At 39.3% G+C, this 22,338-nt stretch overlaps 2 protein-coding genes across 2 annotated transcripts in view; one reads left to right on the top strand and one right to left on the bottom strand.

The window, feature by feature from the left end:
- Positions 1-2,072: 2,072 nt before the first annotated feature.
- On the top strand, positions 2,073-6,386 carry POMP (proteasome maturation protein; the record flags this gene model as incomplete). Its single annotated transcript, XM_009876962.1, has 3 exons — positions 2,073-2,174; positions 4,129-4,222; positions 5,866-6,386. Coding segments are annotated over 3 exons (264 nt in total), but the record flags the coding sequence as incomplete, so codon positions are not given.
- Positions 6,387-11,089: 4,703 nt separating this feature from the next.
- The window catches only part of SLC46A3 (solute carrier family 46, member 3), an 11,398-nt gene continuing 149 nt past the window's right edge, over positions 11,090-22,338 (bottom strand). Inside the window, 5 exon segments of the mRNA XM_009876951.1 lie at positions 11,090-11,357; positions 13,407-13,563; positions 14,989-15,072; positions 15,464-16,337; positions 22,273-22,338. The exon segment at positions 22,273-22,338 is cut by the window's right edge and continues 30 nt beyond it. Coding sequence (XP_009875253.1) covers positions 11,270-11,357; positions 13,407-13,563; positions 14,989-15,072; positions 15,464-16,337; positions 22,273-22,338 — 1,269 coding nt within the window. The 3' untranslated portion in view covers positions 11,090-11,269.

The raw sequence follows: 22,338 nt of genomic DNA, 5'->3' as shown, positions 1-22,338 counted from the left end.
AGAATCATAGAATCGTCAGGGTTGGAAGGGATCTTAAAGATCACGTAGTTCCATCCCCTGTGCCATGGGCAGGGACATCCCCCAGTAGATCAGGCTGCTCAGAGCCCCATCCAGCCTGGCCTTGAAAACTTACAACAGTATCATTTCATTTATATAAGTAACATTGTTGGCAAATGTGTTTAATGTTAACGTCCCACTTGTTACTGTCTACATGTATTTAAGTGAATTTCCATGTAGGGATTTACTCAGCAAGATTTAGTCATCTACAAGGTATTAAGCTAGTTGTATATGTAGCCTCTGGAGTTAGATGGGGCCACACTTGTCACTTCTGGAAGGCTGATCCTCCAATTTCATCTGTAAGTTTGCTATGTTTCTTCATTTTCAGACTTTCAGTCTGTGAATCCATACTTTTCTTTTAAATCATTTGATCTCATTTAAAAGCTGCACATGTACAGTTTTTCGTAAGCATGTGCAATTTTGTCCAGCTTAGTCATCACTCCGGGACCACTTAGGAGTGGTCTGTGGACCATAGGTTGATGGTGAAGGGAGACTAGATAAGAGCTAAATAGCTGATTAAACTGAATCTTGTCTCTGGTGCCTGTTTTGTCAGCACAGAAGATCTGATGTAATAAAATGTCCTAAAGCAAAGGCAGTACTCTGAGGTAATGTTCTAAACTGCTGAGCTAATCAGCATGATAAGGTCTGAATGTAATGTCTAATATCCTCTAAATCTAAACCGTACTAGTGCTGTATTGAGTTAAAAGGATGATGTTAATGTGACACCAATTTTTTGTGTATAAATACTATAAATAAAACCTGCGTAATTTAAAGATTAGATGCTAGATTGAAAAATTGCACAGAAATAATTAAAACAGACAATGTGATCCCCTCAGAAGTATGTAAAACTTTTAAATTGTTTTTTCCACGTACTGTTTCACTAGTTTTTCTGTGAGTTTATGGCTGACTTACCTAGGAATAATTTTCACATACATTTAAACGGGAAAAGACTTCTGTTAGCCTGAGATAGTTATGGTTGTTTTTACTGCTGCAAATGGTAGGTTATTCAGTAGCACTAGTAGGAACCAAATCTTTCTCAAACCCAAATAAGTACCTTTGCCTTTGTAAAACAAAAGAAATTGAAAAATAGTGACCAGAATTGTAAGTTTGGGGTGTGGCATGTAACTAGTATTTTCTGCTAACTTAAGAGCATTTAAGACAATTTATTATGAAGAAAATGCACGTTATGCCTTTGAATTTTATTTTCCTCCATATAAACAGAATGATATTCTTATACTAGTAGGCTTTTGTCATGGCGACTGAGTACATGTTATAAGACATTTGTGGTTTTTATTTTACTCCACAGTATTTTTTTTGTGCCAGCATTACAGGCATGTAGTCACTACTATAAAAGCCAAATCTGGAGACTGGATTACTCAAGCTTAAGTTTAACATTAGGCATAAGTTACTTTTGTGTACTTGAGTATTTGCGAGCCAGCACTTTTTCATTAAAAGACCCCACTACTAAACAGATTGTCTTGCTAATCAGTTTTAGAGCAGTTGGTAAAATTATGAGCTTTCTTTTGTCTTCTGGAGTCATATGGAGTATATGTGGTGCCCTGTCTTTGTACTTAATCTGAAAAGAAGTATTTTAAGTGTTTTCAAGTAGAGTCTTTGATGGCTGACAGTAACATCAATTGTGGCTTTTAAGTTTGTGTTCTTGCTTTAAATCAGACTTACCTTCCAGTTTGTCCTGACAATATTGTACGAATTTTAAGTAGTGCAAAACTACACCACTTGGTGGTGTTACATGTCCTGACTGTAAAAAAAAAAATAAAATTAAAAATTGCTATTATTGATTTGTGATAAAATCCAGCAAAATCAGTCTGTTTCGTAAAACAAATATTACTGCATCACTATTCTTCATGTACATTTGAGACATGTGATGATATTACTGAATTTTTGCATATAAATTTATTAAGTGTGTTCATTTCAGTAGGATGTCACAAATAGCTTCTACGTCTGTACTTGAAAGTAGCGTTTCCTAAAATAAAAATCAATGTTGTTTGCAATAGTTCCAGTTAAATCAAGATAAAACGAACTTTGACACGCTGAGAAATATTCAAGGACTCCATGCACCTTTAAAGCTGCAGATGGAATTCAGAGCAGTGAAACAGGTATGCATATTTATCCAGCTTAAACCACTTAAAAAATGTTTTCCTTGGAACATGCTTTCAGAGAGACATCTTTCTTGGTTGAAATACCTTACATTTCCAAAAGAAATTCTTTCAATGGCCTACTTTCAATAAAAACAACCGAACACTGCAATTACTAGTTTCTTGAACAGTCAATATGCTCAAGTCTTTCAGCTGCTGTTCTTGTATTGGTTACTTGGTGAAGTGGTTATTGCTCTAGCTGCTTTTGGGGACTAGGTTTCTGTAAGCCCTCAGAGAAAAGCAGGAATTGAGTATTAATTCCTATAATTAGTGCTCTCCTCTGTGTAATGTATGACTGTAATGGGAAGGAATTTCTGCTCCTGTAGGGAAAAGAGACTTAGAGGTCTGAAGCACGCAGTGATTTGGGAATGGATGTATAGAGTACTGTCAAACCTGAAGCAGGGAATTTGCTCTGTGCTTATTGTTCAGCAGCCGTTCTTGTAAGATCAAGAGAGGCCTACAAGGAGTTAAGGTCAAAGGTTTTAACTCCTGAGAAGTTGAGTCTGTCTGCTTTTCCTTCTTACCACCTAGGATGGAGGCTTAGTGGAGGGAGACTGACTTTGTCCCTTAAGAAATAGAAAGCTCATTGGTCCTAGTAAACTTTTTTAGCTTGCTGAAAGTTGTCAGGCTATATTAAGAGTTATTTTTCCAAGTGATTCACAGCAATTTACACTCCCAGCAGATGAGGTGCTTCTGAGCCACAGCCATCTTCATTAAACTTGGCAGAAATTACTGGTCCTGGAGATGTGCAAGTCAGGATGTATGAAAACATCCTTTGATTTCCACTGTGCTGTTCTGTGAGGAAAAACCTTTTTCCTAACTTATGTTAGCACATGGCAGAAGATAAGGTGGGTGAGGATATCCTGCTAGTGTGTCCCCACAGATATTTTGAGGGGATGGATGGGGGCAATACGGCAATCGGAAAGTTTTTCGCTCCCAGCATCATGTTAGATATACAAGTTCTCTTGTGGTTTAATTTCACTTTTCTAAAATATTTACCAGAATAGTGTATTTGAACTTCTGACAACTGTACCAGCAGTGATTATGGAAATCTTTGACATATTTTGTATGTAAAGAGATGGCTACATCATAATTTTATGATTGTAAAATACATTCACGATATAACTGAAGTAGCCTGATCTAGTCGAGAGGTGGTGTCCCTGGTGACAGGGAGGCTGGATTAAAATGATTTCTAAGGTTCCTTCCAGCCTAGGCCATTCTGTGATGTGATATGATATGATATGATAATCGTGAATGCAGTCGTAAACACAGATATGCCATTCTGAGAAATTTTAGGATCTGAGTGCTGTGTGTTCCACTTGATTTTTATTTTTTTTATTCATTTTTTTGTAGTACTGTGGGTGAAGAATGCAAAAGAGAATGTTGCAAGTAACTAGGGGTATAGACTTGAAACTTATGAATTGGTGGGAGTCAGAAAAATGACTACGATTTAGATTAATGGCAAAAAGTATTATGTTTAGATGTGAAAATCAACATGGCTCTTTCATTTACGTTCCTGACTTGTGTCTGAGATGTAGGAAACTTAGAATGTCGTTTCCAACCACTGCAGCATATGTCAGTCACCCAGTACAGGGTGTAAATGTGTTTGCAGTGAGCCTCTCCAGCTTTATGTGATGACATAGGAGAAAAAAGCCCCAACTTTAACTATTTGTTGTAGTAGCCACACTGCTTGTGAAAGCTACGAATCTAGTGAAAGGCTGTTCTTTACAAAACAGAGATAAATGATTCAAGAAGGTAGTGTTAGGCAGGTTTTGCTCTGAATGTATGCCAGTAGTTTTTGAAGAAAGAAGTGGCGTTGTCCATTGATTTTCTCAGTCACTTCAGCCTGAGAAGTCCAGATATAAACCCCTTCAATTTCAGCCTTGCAGTAACTTGAGCTATTGTCTTTTTACAGGTTCAGCGTCTCCCGTTTCTTCACAGCTCAAACTTAGCACTGGATACTCTGAGGGGAAATGATGGAAGCATTGGTTTTGAGGATATCCTTAATGGTAAATAAATTCTGTTTTGAATGTTATGAAACTATTTAAAGGCAAAATTTGGGAACTGTGAAGTTGTTGCCTCTAGGGAATAACAGAATTAAATGCACAAACTGCAACGAAAAAATTGAATTCCTGAAGGCAAAGAAGCACTGGAAGAAAGAGATACAAATGTAGTTCAGCTGGTAATTTTGTTGAAATTACTCTTGAAATATTGAGTAAGGCAGTGTTTGCTTGTAGGCTGTTTCTAAATGAGTAGGAGATTATGTGCTTATATCTTATGCCCATTTCCCCAGAAACTTTTGAACTACTTGTGCACAAGTCATGGAAATTGCAGATACTAAGTTTTTCTAAGTTCTGTAACTAAACAGAAAGGCTAGAGGAGAGATACTGAGCTAATGAACCAGAGATGTGGCAGGGAGTAGTTTCCATCAAATTAACTCAGGAGCTTGTGGTTGTGTGGTAGGCTACTCACTGACAGTATAAGTGAAATAGAATAAACCTGCAGAAATAGTTTTTAAAAAAATACTTTCTTATAGCTGGATTTGTGGAATAGAACAAGGGTTTAAAAAATAATTTATTTCTACCTGGTAGTTAAGAACATGGAAGGAGGCAGAAGGTATTTTGAGATGTGACTGGAGAATGCAAAGAGCCAGGGAGGTAGGAAACTAGAAATAATGGAGGGGTAAGGTAAATCTGGGATGTTTCTTGGGATGGATTTAGAGGGATCAGGGAAAGGAATCTTAGATTATTCTGGTTCGGGAGGTAGAGCAATGTCAAATATAGTTTATAGGAATTTGATTATTTACCATTCCTCACAAAAAACTTGCATATTTATAGAGTGCTAAAAAGAGAATGGCTTAAAAGTGATTTTGGTAAGGTTCTGTTAATCAGCTGGGGCTGGATTAGATAATTTTGGTGTCTCTGGAGAAATCAAAGGTGTTAATATTCCATATTTATAGAAGGAAAACACTCCGTACACCCATAAAGAAAGGTGTATTTCTTCCAAAGTGCCGTCACTATTTCTTTTCTGGCCTTGATATTTGTATGGAGATGAAGGTCATACTGGCAGTATAGGAATATGCAGAGGACACAACAGATCTTGATAACCTTTGAATACAGTGGCGAATCCTTACAGGATGGAGGTATTTCAGAGATATTTAAGGGCACAGAATTTCTGTGAAACTAGGTGGTGAGGTGGAGAAAACACAGGTGTATCCCAGCTAACAGAAGGGAGCAGTGTGAGCTCCTGTTGTGCAGAGCAGTTGTGCTGGAAGGAGGTAGAACTCATGGGCGAAAGCTTTGGCCGGGCTTGAGTTTTCTTAAAAAAACCCCTCAAATCAGCCTTGAGATCGAGGCTGTAGGAGACCATGCGTATGTAGAACTGGTTGATTTTACTTGAAATGTATGTGTTTGGGGTCCGTAGGAAACACTGTTCCACTGTAGGTGTATTTGTTACATTTGATCATTGCTCTTGATAGAGACTTGCGAGTTAGGGACCTGTTGTACAACACTGTCAAAAATCAGTCGAGTAACTGTTGCACTAAGCATTAGAATGGGGGGGAAGAAAAAGGTCAAGTTCATTGTTATTGTTGGTCTTTGTAGCTTGGTGAAAGCCTCACGCTGTTGACTTTTTTTTTTTTTTTTTTCTCCAGACCCTTCACAGAGTGAGATTATGGGAGAACCACACATGATGATGGAATACAAGCTTGGTTTATTGTAACAAAATGTACTCCCCCAAAATGTTTTGTGCGTGTCTTTATACTACAGATCTAAATACATGATACTAAATTGACACTCACAGTGTTGAGCAGTCCTACAGTTATCCTTTGCCTTCCTTGATGAAAAGGCACATTAAATGTCTAAAGTCTATACATTGTTCTGTGCTTGTTGTCAATCATATAAATGTCCTGTAACTAGGTAGTTTAAATAATGTCTCTTCATACACTGCTCAGGACAATAGCTTCTTAACTATGGAAATGCTATATATATGTACAAGAAATCAAAAAAATACCCATGCATTTTAAAACTGATTACTGTAGGTAAATGCATTTAATGGATGTTCTCGCAGAAGAACTTTTTACGGGGGAAAAGGAGGTATTTTCCATTGGGTAACTCTTTGTTCATGAAAACTTCCATACACTTTTTAAACTATTGAATAAAAGTTTGCTATAAATGCTGTTGCGTTCCAAAATATATTTAATCATAAATCAAGGATCTCTTCCCCACAGCACAGGCAGTGTTGTTTCTTTTTCTTATAACATCTTTAAAGATCTTTAACCTCTGCACTGCCAGTGGAATCCCGCTACATGTATTTCATCCCCCTCTGTTGACAGTTGTTCATGAGTGAGCCATTAAGCTTTTATGCAGAACTGGAAGTATTGCTGTAAGAAGGGAATTATAGGTCTGGATAGTTTTTCATCTCCATCCCTGAGAGGATATTCAGGGTTCTGAAAGTAGAAGCAAGTTCCACTTGGAATTTAAAGAGGTGTTTTAAAATCCGTTTGGGAACGTAATCCAAAAGAGCACTCCTAGGTGTTTTAATATTTGGAGATCAAGAAGGAATGCAGTGCCTCATTATGACAGTGGTGCTAGATGACAAGTAATTTTTTGTGGGTTTATCAACATCAGATCTTCATTTAGAGAATGAGATCTATACTTAAATACACATTTTGAAGAAGTGGGCCACTGAAAAAATTTTTGTGTGCTTCAGTGTGTGTTATTATATACAGGGCTGTAATAACTTTTCTGATTTCATGTATGTGTCATACAAATCCTGAAAGAATGCTAATATGATGTGGCATATTAGGAGGAAAAAAGAAGTCTATGGTTCAAAAGATGTCATATGTGGGGAGCTGGAAACATATTTTTAAGACAGGAATTATCTTTTATTCAGCAGATTTTATGACTTGGTTAAACTGCTAAGTGCACTTAGCACTCTTGTAGATACTTTTAGCAGAAACATCGCTGTAAACCTCTTTTCACAATCCCAGACATTTTCAGTGTGCTTAAAGCTGCCACAACTTCCTTTTCCATCTGGGTCAAAGCCTCTAGCTTCTGTCCTATCAGTTCTACAGTGCTTTTATGTGCCTCTCTTGCAAAACATTGCAGCAAATTGAAAACATTCAGATGACACAGTATGAGACACAAGTGGTGGTTTTACTTGGTTTTTATATTTAAACTTGTTTCATTTAAGAAGCGAAGCTTCTAAAATTGTCTTTCACTTGAGAGTTGCAGAGATTAGAGGCTTCTGCTATGAAATACAAGCTATTTAACTTGTATTTGTTGCCTTAGTGGGGTAAAACATAGGACCAATACATTGAACTTGTAAGCATGTGCTTACTTGCTGCTTTGATTTTTGTAGCTCTCAGTCTTCTTGTGAGCTGTTATACTTACTAAATATCAGAATTGGCTCCTCTTCTATAATTGACAAGTTTCTTGGCAGTTTTGCATGAAGCAAACTGTGTTATAAAGCAAGCTTGGCGTTCAGTAGGCTTTGAATTGCTCTAGGATCTGGCCAGGAAAGCTAAGGGATTAATTTACCAGACCTGAGAGAAATGTAAGTACAGGCATTGATTTTTCGGGAGGATTTTGAGGTCTGCCTTCCTACTAGCCCTGCTTCAGAAAGCAGGGAGCCACCCATAGTTATACAGTTACTGGTACATTGTTCCCAACTAGCTAGTTGGCCTTTCCTGATGTTGGTTAAAAGCAGATGCTATTGTATCTGAGCAAAACTATATTAACACTAATTTATAGTTTCTCATTAGTGCAGTGAAGAGTGGACACAGGTGATGAGATTGGACATAAGTTTTAGGTGGGTCTGTTTAATGATTAGTATAATAATCTTAGGTGAGATCAAACCATATTCAGAGCAAGGAAGTTGCATTGCTCATTATGTCTGTAAAGAAGCTAATTTTAGGGGTTAGCCAGGCTAGCAAGTGCCAGGTGTATGGGGCCTGGGCAAGAATTTATGCTGTTAATGAAGTAAGGGGAATAAACCGGGACTGAGGCAAAGAGCTTTTGAGATAGAAAGGAAGGGTTACACCAGCACAGTGTTGTAGTGGGCTGATCTGGGGACTGGTCTTCTGACTCAACTCCTCTTGATTTCTACAAGCCTCATTCTGCAAAGCAGGCGCCGCACATAGTAGCGGCCCGCAGAGGTGTGCCAAGCGAGGCGCGCGGAGCTGGGACAGAGCCAGCACTGGTCTCTCGTGTTGGATCCAATGCAAGGGGAGGAAGGTGCCTGCAGATCCACTGGTCTGACAAGGTGCAACACAAGCCCCTCCGCTGACTTCTAGAGAGCTGTGCTGTCCCTGTTCTGCAGCTCCCTGCCTTCTCTCGGTGCTGTGTTCTGAGCTGTGTCCTTTCCTCTCCCTGAGCACAAGAGGAAGGCAAAAGCACATCTTCCTGCACTGCTGTTTGTTTGTTATGACAGCAAAAAATAGATGATACCATAGTGCTGCTGCTCCTGTTTACATAAACATCCCTCTGCCACTCATCCCATTGGCCGTTTATCAAAGAACAAGAACTACAAATGCAATGTAGAGTTTAAAAAAACCCCTTCATTATTATTTTGTCAAAATACAAGTAGAGCAATTATTATAAACTTAGAACATTTTGATTTAATAATCTGAAGTGCATTAGTACCCGATTTCTTAACTTGCACCGTGCTAAGCACTTTAAAACCACAGTTCATATCCTTCATAAACTTACAGCCAGTTTAGGTGCTGCGTCTACCAGAAATATTTTGCAAAAAGCAAGTATTTTGTACAGCAAAAGCAAACCATAACAAAGTCGTTGCTGAAGCATATGTGCTTGTCCTCATTTGGACTGACACAGTGCCACTGCAGAACTGGCTCGCTTTGTTGCTACCTTCTGAGTACTAGTGAAGGTGGGCATTGAAGAAGAGAAAGTAAATGCACACCTGCCTCCCTTCTTTGTAATTTGCTTTACTTTTTCCAGGCAGTTTTGTGTGAAACAGTTAATTTCATAAAGCCTTACATAACTGCATAATGAAGAGGCAATGAAGACAATGTAACCTTTGTGCTGAAATCCTTTACATCAGTGTTTTCTTAATCTCTCTACAAGTACTCATTATGCTTTGGACCCACTGATTATTGTAAAACTCTGCTCACTTCTCCAACAAGTTGGCAGCAACTTGGGCACCTCGAAGGAGGGGAGTTAAGAGTTTTATTTACTGGCTACTGTCTAAACTGGGTAGGAAAAGCTCATGATCTTTAATTGCCAACGTCAGCCTTGGTAGTTCAGGACAGAAGTCTAAGAGCTGGCTATAGCTGTTAGCTGTATAAATATTCATTCCCCTTGTCCTGGGTAAATGACAGTTTTCGCTAGAGATGGTGGTCTCCTGGATAGGACAAACTATCCTTTACCTAATTTGGATCCTCTTCCAAACTTCATCCTGATCACGATAGAAAGCTTGGAAATAATGCTGTCATTCAGACAAAAAGGATCTACAATAGTATCATCATGATGTGGTAGTAGTATTTTTTGGTGGAGTACCACTGAGAAGGTCTGCAGAAGTACTCTGTTCACATCATGGATATTAACAGCTGCAAGCAGATCATTGATTACACAGTATATCCTGTGTGCATGTGAAGTCAATTCCCACATCATAGTTGCTTTCTTAAAGTTTTTCATCTGTAAATACGAAACCACTTTATATTATTTTGATTTCTCTACATAATCTGTTTTGAAGGGGTGGGGAGGAGAGTCACATACAAGCTACCTGTGCTTGCAATGATCAGAACAATAGTGGCTGTCAAACCCTCTCTGAAAAAAACACGTAGGAGCAGTCCTTAACATGGTGTTATGTTCAGGCTTCTGCTGCGCTCTGCATTCCAGAAGCTAATGCTCTGAATAATTTGTACTTAAATTTCAAGCAAAACCATGAAGAGTCAATGCAGAAATTGATTCCTAGGTTTGAGTCTCACCAGTTTGCACTTAAGCCCTAGGCAAGTCACTTGTCCTCTCTGTTCATTTCTCTCTCTGCAACAGGGAGGATAATGGATAATATCTATTAGGGAAGGAGGTTCTTAATAGCTTTGTAAAGTGCTCTGAAAATGAGAAATGCTGTTGAAGTGCTTGTAAATTAGGTAAGATGCATGATTCACATTTGATCACCTCATTTCAGGGTTGTTAATAAAATAACCAAGGATCTACTGAAGGAAAAAGCTATTGGAGCCTTTCACTAGAACTAAAATACAGCCGACTTAAGTAGAAAACAAGAAATACCTATGGGACAAAAAACAGAGGTGTCTGTGTGCAGTCTCCAATACATGGAAAATGATAAACATAAATATGCAATATGGCCTCTGCAGAATGTAGGCATAGGCCTAACTTCACATTCTGCAAGCTGGAAATGTTCAGAGCACGACAGTTATGTGTGAAAATCCACTTTAAGAATTAAGTCACAGGCAAGGTCCGCACATTAAACTTGCACAAACACTCTCTGCTAACTGCCGAGCTATAAGTCTACTTACGGAAAGTGCAAGTACTGCCTCCAGTTTGATCACTTTCTGAAAAAACCCCCACCTTTTAATTTAGTAATTTTAGACAGGTTTGGGAGCTTCACCATTAGGACAGGCCTTTTAAGGTGTACACAGTGGACTGCATCCTCAGCTGGCAGAAGCTGGGCTGGCTTCAGTAGAATTGCCAGCACCCTCCGAGTTGATAAGCTTATCTCCTGTCACCCCACTTAGACTGATACAAGATATATCACTGTCCACAGCTGACATTCTCAAACTTGAGAAAGTGTAAGTGGAAAGAGAGGATCATCCTACCTATTTTCTCCATTGTGCTGAAAAGCAGCATTAAAATCTCCACTGCCAGCCTATTTGCATAGTTAAGAGCTAGCTTTAGTCAAGTGCTAAAAAGAGACTGGATAGAGTGTCCTACCAATTTAGTGCTTATTGCTGCAGGGCCACTTTAAGATTGCATTTGCAACTGTTGTGTTATCTCTAAGGTCTCTATATGCCATAATGGTCTCTGACACTGCACATCAGATTAGAAAAAAAACCACCCTGGACGTGAATCCTTTTTTCAACTATCAGTGCTCTCTATGCTGGATACTTCTTCAGGTACAAGCAGAGCCAAGTCTTCCCCATTCCAGCTTGTGCACAGAAGCCAGCTGTAAAACACAAGCAAGACAGATACCTTTAGGTGAGACAGTTAAGCGCAGCATGCTGATTCAGCACCAACAGTCACATTTGATAGCTCTGTTGCAGCCACCTTCTGTGGCACGAAGCTTGCCCTTACTACACGAGTCAGACAATATCATTACTGCTCTCTTTCTTTGGTAAGTACTAAACTACTGTGGCTAACTTATTACAAATTGGAACTACCCCTTCTGCAGTAACATTACATGGCACTCTCAAAAGAAAAGGTTTATTCAGAGAAAGGTTACTCAAAGGGTGGGATGACTAATGGTAGAAGAAAAAATAACTCCCCAAAATTTACGATCATGATAGACTGCAGCTGGATTGCTGGATGAACTAACTGATGGCAAATATCTGTTGTCTTTTGCACAGAATAGAGTGCTTTCTTAAAAGAAATGTGCTCTATCATACAGTACTGACCTAAACTGAAACTAATATTTAATAAAACATAAGTGTTTACTGTTAGCATAACTGAATTCCTCACTTTCGTATTATGTTACCAAAGAGTATTCTCCACACACACCAGAAGACCCCTTACTTCAACTCCCTCAGATCTGAGACCCATCACTACCTTAGTCTTAAGTTACCATTAGTGCAGCTTCTCTGAATAGACTGTGCAAAACACCGCAGTCAGGCAGGCACAGGCTTGAAATTATGTGAAATATTATAAAACTACAGCTTTGTCACTGCCTGTTTAAAACTTAAAAAGCAGCTGTTGTAGAGATAAAAGGTGACTGAGGTAAAATCTAAGGATTAGGAAAAATGACCAAAGTCTCCAGCAAGAGTACCACCCTTTTAAGGAAAACAGCTTCTTTTAGAATCATAGAATCATTAGAGTTGGAAACAACCTTTAAGATCATCGAGTACAACCACTAACCCTGCAATGCCAGGTCCACCACTAAACCATGTCCATGAGCACCACATCTGCACGTCTTTCGAACACCTCCAGGGACAGTGAGTCAACCACTTCCCTGGGCAGCCTGTTCCAGTGCCTAACAACCCCTTCCGTGAAGAAATTTTCCCCCTGCATAGAAATCTGTCTAGTGAAAAGTGATCCTTCTGTCATTTAGATCTACATTCCAGCATCCTGAGAAGACATAATGTACATTGGAAATAATGTAAAAAAAAGGTAAAGTGAACTTCACTTTTGGGAATACTCATGAATAATGTTACTAGATGGTCACAAGATATGATTAGATGCAAATGGCAGAGAGGCATATTTTTAAAATATGTCTAGAGGTTTATTCATGCAGGGCTTAAAGCTACTGCAGATCTTTTATAGATTTTGATGCAGTAGGTCACAAGGTACCCATGATCAAGGTCTGGGACAGATAACTTGCCATTAAATTCACTGGGTGATTGGTCAGGTTTACAACCCTGATTAGCATCTAGAAGGCTCAGACTGCAAAACTACGCTCATGCCTTTGGTTACTTTTGTTCTTTCCTCAAGGACATGTGTAAAGGTCTCAAACCAAGGGGAGGCACACACATGAAGTCAGGGCTATGGTTTATCCCACAGGTAGTACTTTCAGGGTAGATGGAATTAGGTGACAAGTTCACAGTGTGGAGCTGAAGGGAGGTAGCTGGATCAGGGCCAGATGGGACTGATGATGGAAAAACTACAGCAAGGTGTAGGTGATGAATAAAGAAAAAAATCCGAGGAAACTACAGCTACTGGCAGCTGCAGAGCCACTCTTCTCAGAGACTGGTCACAAGCCTCACTGCGAGGGAGCAGCCCTGCAAAGTCCAGGCTCCCTCTCTCCTACCCAGTTCCCCCAGGGAAGACACTGCCATGTCCCTTGGTTTCAGCTCTGTCCCACTCCTAGCAGTCCCCTGTACCTTCCATTGGCTTGCTAGATATAAGCAGTTCCTGAACTGAGGCTACACACACAATACACCCAGCACACTGGAAAATACTGAAGTTTAAGAACTATTGCACTAAACCATTCAACTTCAGCTCATGTCAAAGCAGAAATTACTTGGTAAAAGCAGTCAGAAGCACCCTCCTGATGTGTACTTACCACAGGACAGCCAGTGGAATTAGACAGAGGCCTGCTGATAAGAGGAAGCTAAAGCCTGAAAACCATGCAACAGTAGCTGCATAGACCATGTTAAAAACTGAAGCTGAAATAGAGCCAGTCAGAACTTCTAAACAGGCAATACAAGCAAACACAGCACCTGCAAAAACCAAACGATGAATTACAACCGAAACAAAATAAAAACGAACCTTCTTCAAAGTACTGAAGTTTTAAAATTTGTTTTGAAAGATCTATCTAAAGCATTTTAGCAAGCATGCAAGTAACAAGCACCCGGGTATCATACATCTTTTCTATGGAAGTGTCTTCTGTGGGGACTCCTACAGAAGACTTGTTTTTTAAATTAATAAACAAAAATTAAAAAAAACCATTTTGCTGATAGAAACTACATTTCTTTGCTACTACTGTACCCACCTTCTTGAATCTGCCTGTCACATTAAGTTCAAACTGTTCATCCTCACTAACCATGTTCTGCACATCTCCGTCCTTCACCCCTTTCAATTCTCTCGATTCTCACTCTCCCCTTCCTTGTTTCTTCCTTCTCTAATTTTCACTCTTGTATATGGAAGAGGCTCTGATCCAACAAAGACTGCTGGTTTGGGACATAAATGACCATCTCATTTTCTAAAGGAAAGAAACAACGTTTTTTGCACTGGACTACCCATTGGGGTGGCAGCCTATCTCATCAATGTCTTGGTGAACACATTTTCTCAAGCCACACTCATATTCATGGGACCACAGACAAAATCACAATAGGTAAGCAGAAAAGAATGACAAGAGGCAGCCTGCTTCCTGAATCAAACTACTCAAGTAGGCAAAGCCCTGAAGAATGCCAAGAAACAGCAAAACCAAAGGTGTATGTTAGCATGGTTAAGTACAAAGAGATCTTTGTTTTAGCGCATAAAGATACATCTTTTAAAAAATAAAACCAAGCAACTCCAGAGAGTGCTTCTACAAAGTATATGCTCCCCAAAAGCAAAACATGGGATACCAGAGCCACATTTTGAGGCCTGCCACGCTTCCTTCTCTGTTCCACAAGGAAAAGAGTTTGAGAAGTTGTATGTTGTATCTTTTGGGACATGCTTAAGTAGCCACAGCCACCTTTGAAGCTAGGTACCTGGCTCAGGATCCAAGTCTAATTGTTTTCGAGTGCTTTGAAGGTTGACTGCCTCCTGCTTACCTTTCTAAATTATTAAGTGTGACATTGAGTAAACAACAGAAATATATCTCTCTCTGTGTGTCGAAATCTTGTGAATGTAAAAGCACTTGTGAAAACACATCTGTATACATCTTGAGCATTCCTCTGCTTCAAATTCCACAAGGTCTTTATTTTTAGAGCAATAGATCTCTTCTGAACGTTGAAACTTGTAGTCATTTTTAAACATAATGTTGTCTATATTAAATTCAAAAGCTATTAATATCATGATACAGGGTCATAATATATGGAACTTGAAAGAACATCAGTCTTAAAATGCCAATACATATCTGTTTTTTCAGAGGTAATCTTGGTGCATCTCTGATCGGAAATACGTATTACTGTATTTTTTAAAAAACAAATTCTACTTACCCTGTTCGCTAGGGAGAACCACTTTTGACAGCATGGATCGGAGAACAGGAATAGGCATGATGCAGAACAAAGATGGCACTCTTACTGTAAAGCAATGAGTCAGTCATGGGACACTGAAGTAATAAAAATCCAGGATTTTACAAATACATTGCAAATGAATTAGTCATATGAATGCTCAGTTCTCCAAATAGTAAAAAGCAATGGAAAAGTCAACCCAGGAGTGCACTGAGACACAATTGTGCAGGCACAGAGAAATTAAGAAATATATCTGTATTTCACTAAAACCAAATCGTAAACATTTTTTCCCCACACACTTCATCTTTTAATTAAATCTTAAATCAGTTTGAACAACTTTGTATATTTTACCTAAGACCCTTTCAAGATGGTATGTCCAACATCTACCAACTGTACTCACTACAGGTAACACAGCAGTATTTTCAAATATATTGTTGACCATGGAACAACCGATACTCACCTAAAAACATAAGCAGGGTAGTTTTGGCAAAGGCAGCCATGACCATTCCTCCCAGGTAAGAAAATATCCCAATAAAGACAATATAAATGTCTTTGAGACACTTAGAAAATAAGTAAACTCCAAAAAAACTGGTCAGAGAAACAGAAGTGAAGGCAGCTGCTCCATATCCGATGTATACTTCATTCCAGCAGAGTGGCTCATCCAGTTCATACAGTGTAAAAAGTGAACTCCCACCAAACATAGTAAACAAATAAGTCATAAATGTAAAAAGTAACACAATTATTAAAATTCTCTTTTTGTAAGGGGCAGTTTTAAAAAGCATGTATACTCCAGAAAATGTCTCTTTAAGAAGTTCTTTACAGGATAGTGGTGTCTCATGCTGAAATTCAGATAGGCCTACTGTTTCTTCCAGAAAAAATATAATATAGATAATATTAATAACATGAAGCAGAGATGCTGTCACAAATGTCCACGTGAAGCCTATTCCTCTTAGAAAGTAGCCAGATGACAATCCTGCCAATCCAGATATGACTCCAAAAATCGAATCCACCACAGCTATTCGTGTTGTTTTCTGCTTCTCGTCAGGACACACATCTGCTATAAAAGCAAAGCCTCCTCCAAGGAAAGTTGCCATACTCCCAAACAGTCCAGTAACAAATGCAACAGCAAAGAGCATAGAAAGTGACAAGGAAAAAGATGATATTACACTGAGGCAAATATTAGCAATCAAAGCTCCCATTGACGGTAAAACTAAAGACCTTTTGCGTCCCTGGCGATCGCCATTAGCTACAATGACAAAGGCAACTATAAGACTAGGAACTGCCCCAGTTAAGTCCAACTGCGTGTTAAAAACAGAGGCTTTTTCTTGAACTTCCTGCAAAGAGAAAACAAAAATAAATGTAAACACTGTAATAAGTTGTAAAAAACCCCCCCAAACCTATAACAATATTACACTTACATAATGATTAGCATGCAATATAATGTATAGTACAGTACGTTTGTAGGCTATAAATTGATTATGAAAAAACAATATATCCAATATAATTTTATAATTCTATATCACATTATAATGTATTATGCTATAATAAAGTACAATAGATACTGCATGTTTATAAGATACTGTACAAAACCTGTATGATACAATAGATACTGTATGTTTATAAGAATGCATTATATTACAGTAATTGCTAATACAAAAGAATTCCATATTCAAATACTCTCACTTCCGTAATTTTACCTTTAGTATCCCTCGAATGTCTCTTGTTACATTTTAAGCCAGAACTTACTTCTTAAGATACAGTCTTACTGGTACTCTTGACAGAGAAATTTCAATGGAGACAAGAGGATAATTCTTTTGAAAATGCATTTATAAGAACCAGTGGTGACACTGTATCTCCTTCAGCACAGGGTATGGCAAAGGACACCAGGGGCTTGTTTTAATCTCTCAGAAACCAGCAATAAAACAGTCTCTGACTGAGGAACACATCCCGTGCTCCCTACTCACAAGAGATCATTTTTCCTCTCAAACAATCCTACCAAGAGGGTTACAGGAAACAATTCACTGACGAGCACATTGTGCAAGTACACAGATCAGGATTTGCTCCGACATCCCAGCGTACAATGTTAATCATAACAACAACAATCACAAATGTGAATCACAGCATTAAAAATTTTACTGACTCATAGATACCTAAATTAACTAATTTCTAAAATGCTGGAAAGCTCTGGGATCAGAAACTGTCCAAATCAGTGATGTCTCTCTATAGATACACTAGAGCAGCTATTAACCTAAGGAAGAGCAGCTAACACTGACAACAAACTAAACACCCATTATGGGAAAAATTTCAGGGTTCTGTTTAACAGAGGTATAAAAACCAAACGTAGCTGAAAGCCAACCAGTTAACAGAAAGAAGAACTAAAGAAAAGTTAATGGAAAAAAAGCAAATCCAAACTACATTGTTATGAAGCCAGCTGCTAAGTGACACTCGGCGAGCTAATTCAGATCTTGCTTGCACTGCACTGATGCAGGATGGACAGATGGCAGCCCCAACAGCCCGTCCAAAGACAACAACCACCTGATCAGAGAGAAGAGCAGCGAGGCAAAAGGAAGGAACTTCACTCCCACAGACCCTTTATATTCTGCAAGACAAACTCTCAGATGCAGGGAGTAAAGTCGCTCTGAAAGTTTTCTTGAAGTTTCCTGAGGTATCACCTGACTTGGGCAGGGGCTGCACTCTTCAGTCAGTAGCACGTGAGTCTTCCCAAGCCATTCTCAGCCCATACTCAAGCCATCCACATTCCATGTTTCAGGTGTTCCCTCTGTAGCTAACATAATCCCTACCGAGTAGTACAAAAAAAGATGAAATAAACCTCTAGAATTTCCAGGAATGTACAGTGGACAATTTTAAAAGCTGCTGAATGCTTTATAAAGTCATATTCATATTAAATTTCTATTTATATATTCACAGGCAAAGACCATGAATTTCTAGTTCAAGACCTTGGAGTCCTAGTGGACAGTGAGTTGTCCATGGGACAGCAATGTGCCCTTGTAGCCAAGAGGGCCAATGGGATCCTGGGGTGCATTAAGAAAAGTGTGTCCAGCAGGTCTAGGGAGCTTCTCCTTCCCCTCTACTCTGCCCTGGTGAGACCACACCTGGAATACTGTGCTCCCCAATTCAAGAGACACAGGGACCTACTGGAGAGAGTCCAACAGAGAGCTACGAGGATGATTAAGGGACTTGAACATCTCTCCTACGAAGAGAGACTGAGAGAACTGGGGCTGTTTAGCCTTGAAAGGAGATGGCTGAGAAGGGACCTTATTAATGTGTACCAATATCTGAGGGGTGGGTGTCAAGAGGAAGGGGACAATCTCTTCTCAGTGGTGATCAGCAATAGAACAAGGAATAATGGGTTTAAGTTAGAACATAGGAAGTCCCACCTCAACATGAGGAGAAATTTCTTTACTGTGAGGGTGGCAGAGCCCTGGCACAGGCTGCCCAGAGAGGTTGTGGAGTCTCCTTCTCTGGAGACTTTCAAACCCACCTGGATGCGTTCCTGTGTGGCTGCCCTAGGGGATCCTGCTCTGGCAGGGGGCTTAGACTAGATGATCTTTTGAGGTCCCTTCTAACCCCTAACATTCTATGATTCTATGATTTAATCTCTTCCCTTGTTTACAAGATAGCAGGTTTTATTGCAAGAGGAAAATTCAGCTGATCCTGAGGCCCTCAAGGAAAGACCTCAAGATCCCTCTGGAGTCTTTTACTCTCCTCCCTATGGTGTCTGACTACATTAGGATTCATGATGTCCACTGGCCAGCACTGTTGTCACCCTGGAAGAGTCAAAACCAAGAAGACTGAACAAACCGAGATGGAAAATAATATTCTGATCTTTAACTCCTCTTCTGCTGACAAAGAGAACTCTGTGTAGTTGCAGGCATTGCTTCTTCACCAGGATTATCGTGTTCAAAGACACGTGCACCAAAAACATGCTAATACATTAGAAATAAAACTAAGAAGACTAAAAGAGAGAAGTACAGGAAAACTCCATTTACAGTGTTAGGCACTCAACTGCCTACTTCATGTTTTTATAAATTCAATGGAAAGAAACAGAAAATTATAAGTCAAACATATGCTTTTAAATAATGTAACTATCAAAAAATCAACGGAACAACATAAATTTGAAGAGAAGGGTCTAGTTTTCTAATCTGAAAATTCACTCTACTCTGAAAAAATACTCATGGTGGACAGAAATAGTTCTTAAAATGACAGATTTCAAAATTAAAAGAATGAAAATGAAGAAGCAATTTACTTATGTAAGGATTAAACTAAGAGAGAAATGTAGCACCTGAGGCTTAACAGTGTACAGGACCTGATAAACTGACAGGCTTGTAAAATTAAAAAATATTAGTGAGTAGCAAAGGAAAATGCATGGAATGGATAATAAATAAACTAGAACATAAATAATGTTTAGTGATTAATAGTTAGGTCCTTCTGAGCTAAACCAAACTATCATCCAAGTCAATGACTGGAATGCTTCAACTTGTATTCAAATTGCCTTTGAACTCAATTTATTGTAAAATGACTAATTTTCTTCAAATTGTAATAAATAATTAATCTAAATGCTGCAAAGACATTCCCTTTTGAACTATATTCTATTTTTTTGTAGGCTCTGAGTGACTTTTGTCTCCAATTTCCTTCTACATTTTGCTTTAAAATAGGTGAGAGTAGTATAAAGCTTCTCCATTCTCAGAATGGAAGGGCTTAGATTAAATTAAGGGAGGTGTTCCTCTAAAAGATAATGCCAAAAAGGGCCTGCTGGGAACAATCCTGACACAACATCTCAGTTATCCAGAACACCTTCTTCACAGATCCTCAGGAAAGGGCTTGGAACTGAGTTACTGGATCTACTTTTTGGCCCACACAGGCCTATTGCTCAGCACAGAGAGTGGGTTCCACTGAGATTAACGGCTGTTTCGAGCATTTTATGTTCTTATACTATGGCAACAAGTGCAGTATCAAAATACAGGCAAGACATCCAGACAAGACTGTAATTGTTCAAAAGCTCATGCCCTGCTGGCAATGGAGGGAATGGAAATTTGGCAGGAAAGGGAAACAAAGAAATTCTGTTGGCCATTATTGAACGACCAACTCAAAGGATTCATGTTTTCACATATTAAGGTTATACTTTGTTATACGCCAGAAAAACCTGTAATATGTGAATTCACCACCACACCAGTCAGAGATGCTATCTAAACTTCCGCTGAAATGAAGAACTCGGCTTCAGTGTTTTGCAAAAAGAAATGGGAAGTCTTATATCCTGAACCATAGGTGACAACAATTTGGAAATCAGGTTGAATGTGGGGTGTTGCTATCAAATGCAAAGTGCAGAAATGTTCGTGAAGTGTTAGGTTTCTTGATGGGCTCTGCAATTAGAACTATATGCATGTATTGTTTTCTTCGAGTTGTTCCTTCTGTATGACAAAATGTATGCACAGAGCACGAAACAAGTTGCTAATGCTAAAGAGAACTTTTTGGGAAGTAACATACAAGCATTACACAGTCAATAATTGCTGACTCTCTCCAGATCAGTTCCAGTGGGTGGCATACGCTACCTTCCTTGGCTGATGGTTCAGCCATCAGTCCAGGCATGCTGGACTACAATTCTATTGACCTTTTTACTTTCACATTGTTTTTACTAAGACTGACATCTGTTGCATGAGGAAGACATGCTCTACACTAAAAATCCTAAATTATTTCTTTGATCATCTTCAGTAGAAGCATGTACCATTAAGAAAAATCTTTTATATACGACAGATGAGGCAGATAAGCTCAGGTGTTCAGTCATGTGTATATGCAGCACATCAGAGATTCAAATCTGGGATGTGAGCAAAAATTTTCAAGTGCCACCTTTTCAGCAGCATAGAGGAATGCCAGCTACCTACTATGGAATGCCATAACTCCATCTTCTATGTAATTTACAGTCCAAGCCACCTACTTTTCTGACCCTACAGTGGTTTCATGTTCCATTTAATCCGACCTGACTGCCAGTTGTTGTTGCCATGGATGGTTCTGCTGTACCTCTTCTGGAAATGCGTTCCCTCTGCCACCCTCATGCTAGATACTACAATCACGTGGCCACAGAGTATGTCAGAGCTGTTCTGCTTCCGAAATAAAAACAACACTCAAAAAAAGAAATGAACTTTCTGTTTAGTCAGTGCTCTGATCAAATCCAAACTGTAACCTTTAACTGCAGAACTGTGAGATACAACACACGGGAGGGAGCAACAGGGAAAAGGGGAAAAGAAAACAGAGTATGATCATCTCTTCTGCTGGCAGCCCATAGTTAGTTCTACTAAATGTAGTGTCAAAACTGCCTTAGAAGGGCAACAGAAGAGATTCTGATCAGCAGCTAGCTATCCAGCATGCTGAACTTCGAAAAGGTGCAAAAAATGTAATTGACCATGGGATGCTGTTGTCTTGACATCTTTGTATTCTGACAAGGCAGACTAGCATTCTGAATGGTAACACGTGACTGTGCAAAGATCAATTACATGTTTTTTCACATTTTAAAATGGCATTTTAAAAAATTTTAATCCTCCCCATTCTTCATTCTTGTAATTCCTCCGATTCTGAGGGCCGGTTAGCTCAGTCGGTTAGAGCATGGTGCTGATAACACCAAGGTTGCGGGTTCAATCCCCATTCGGTCCCCATGTATTGCCTGATCTAGTTGAGAGGCGTCCCTGGCCATGACAGGGAGGTCGCATTAAATGATCACTAAGGTCCCTTCCAGCCTAGGCCATTCTATGATTCTATGATTCATTATAGGTGTCTGCAAGCAAATTAGATGCTTAAAACTACACTTTAATAAATGTATTCCAAACTAGATCTCATTCCTGAAGATTACAGGACATTTGCTAAACTTTACATAGTTACACAGAACGCTCAAAGTCACTGAGACAACCGCAAACACATGCACAAGGAAGGAGGAGCCTTAAGTGGTGCCCACTGTAACGTCAGCCCAATGCTAGTTTGGGCCCAGTCCTCTAAAGTGATTTTCAACTCCTGCTAGAACATGAATTGATCTAAGGCACCTTCCTTGAGAGAAACCTTTGCCTTTAAAGAACTATAGCTACCTACAGCACGACACGAGGGCAATGAGGAGGCAAGGCGACCGTGGGCTACAAAACCACCTGTCTCCATATAGAAAAGGTTAAGTGAGGTTATGTAAAAGAGGTTACGCCAAGACAGCACTTCCTGGCTGCAAGTTTATTTGCAATTGTGGTTCTTCTACCCCTCCCACTTCTCTGTTACCTTCTGCTTCATGTAAGTTGGACTACTTTTATTCTGCTCGCAGTGGCTGGCATTGCTGTCGCTGAC

This window comes from Apaloderma vittatum, unplaced genomic scaffold (genome assembly GCF_000703405.1).
Source record: "Apaloderma vittatum isolate BGI_N311 unplaced genomic scaffold, ASM70340v1 scaffold41620, whole genome shotgun sequence".
Lineage (NCBI taxonomy): Eukaryota > Metazoa > Chordata > Aves > Trogoniformes > Trogonidae > Apaloderma > Apaloderma vittatum.
The sequence above is the reverse complement of the archived record's forward strand: the minus strand, read 5'-3'. Positions and strand labels throughout refer to the sequence as shown.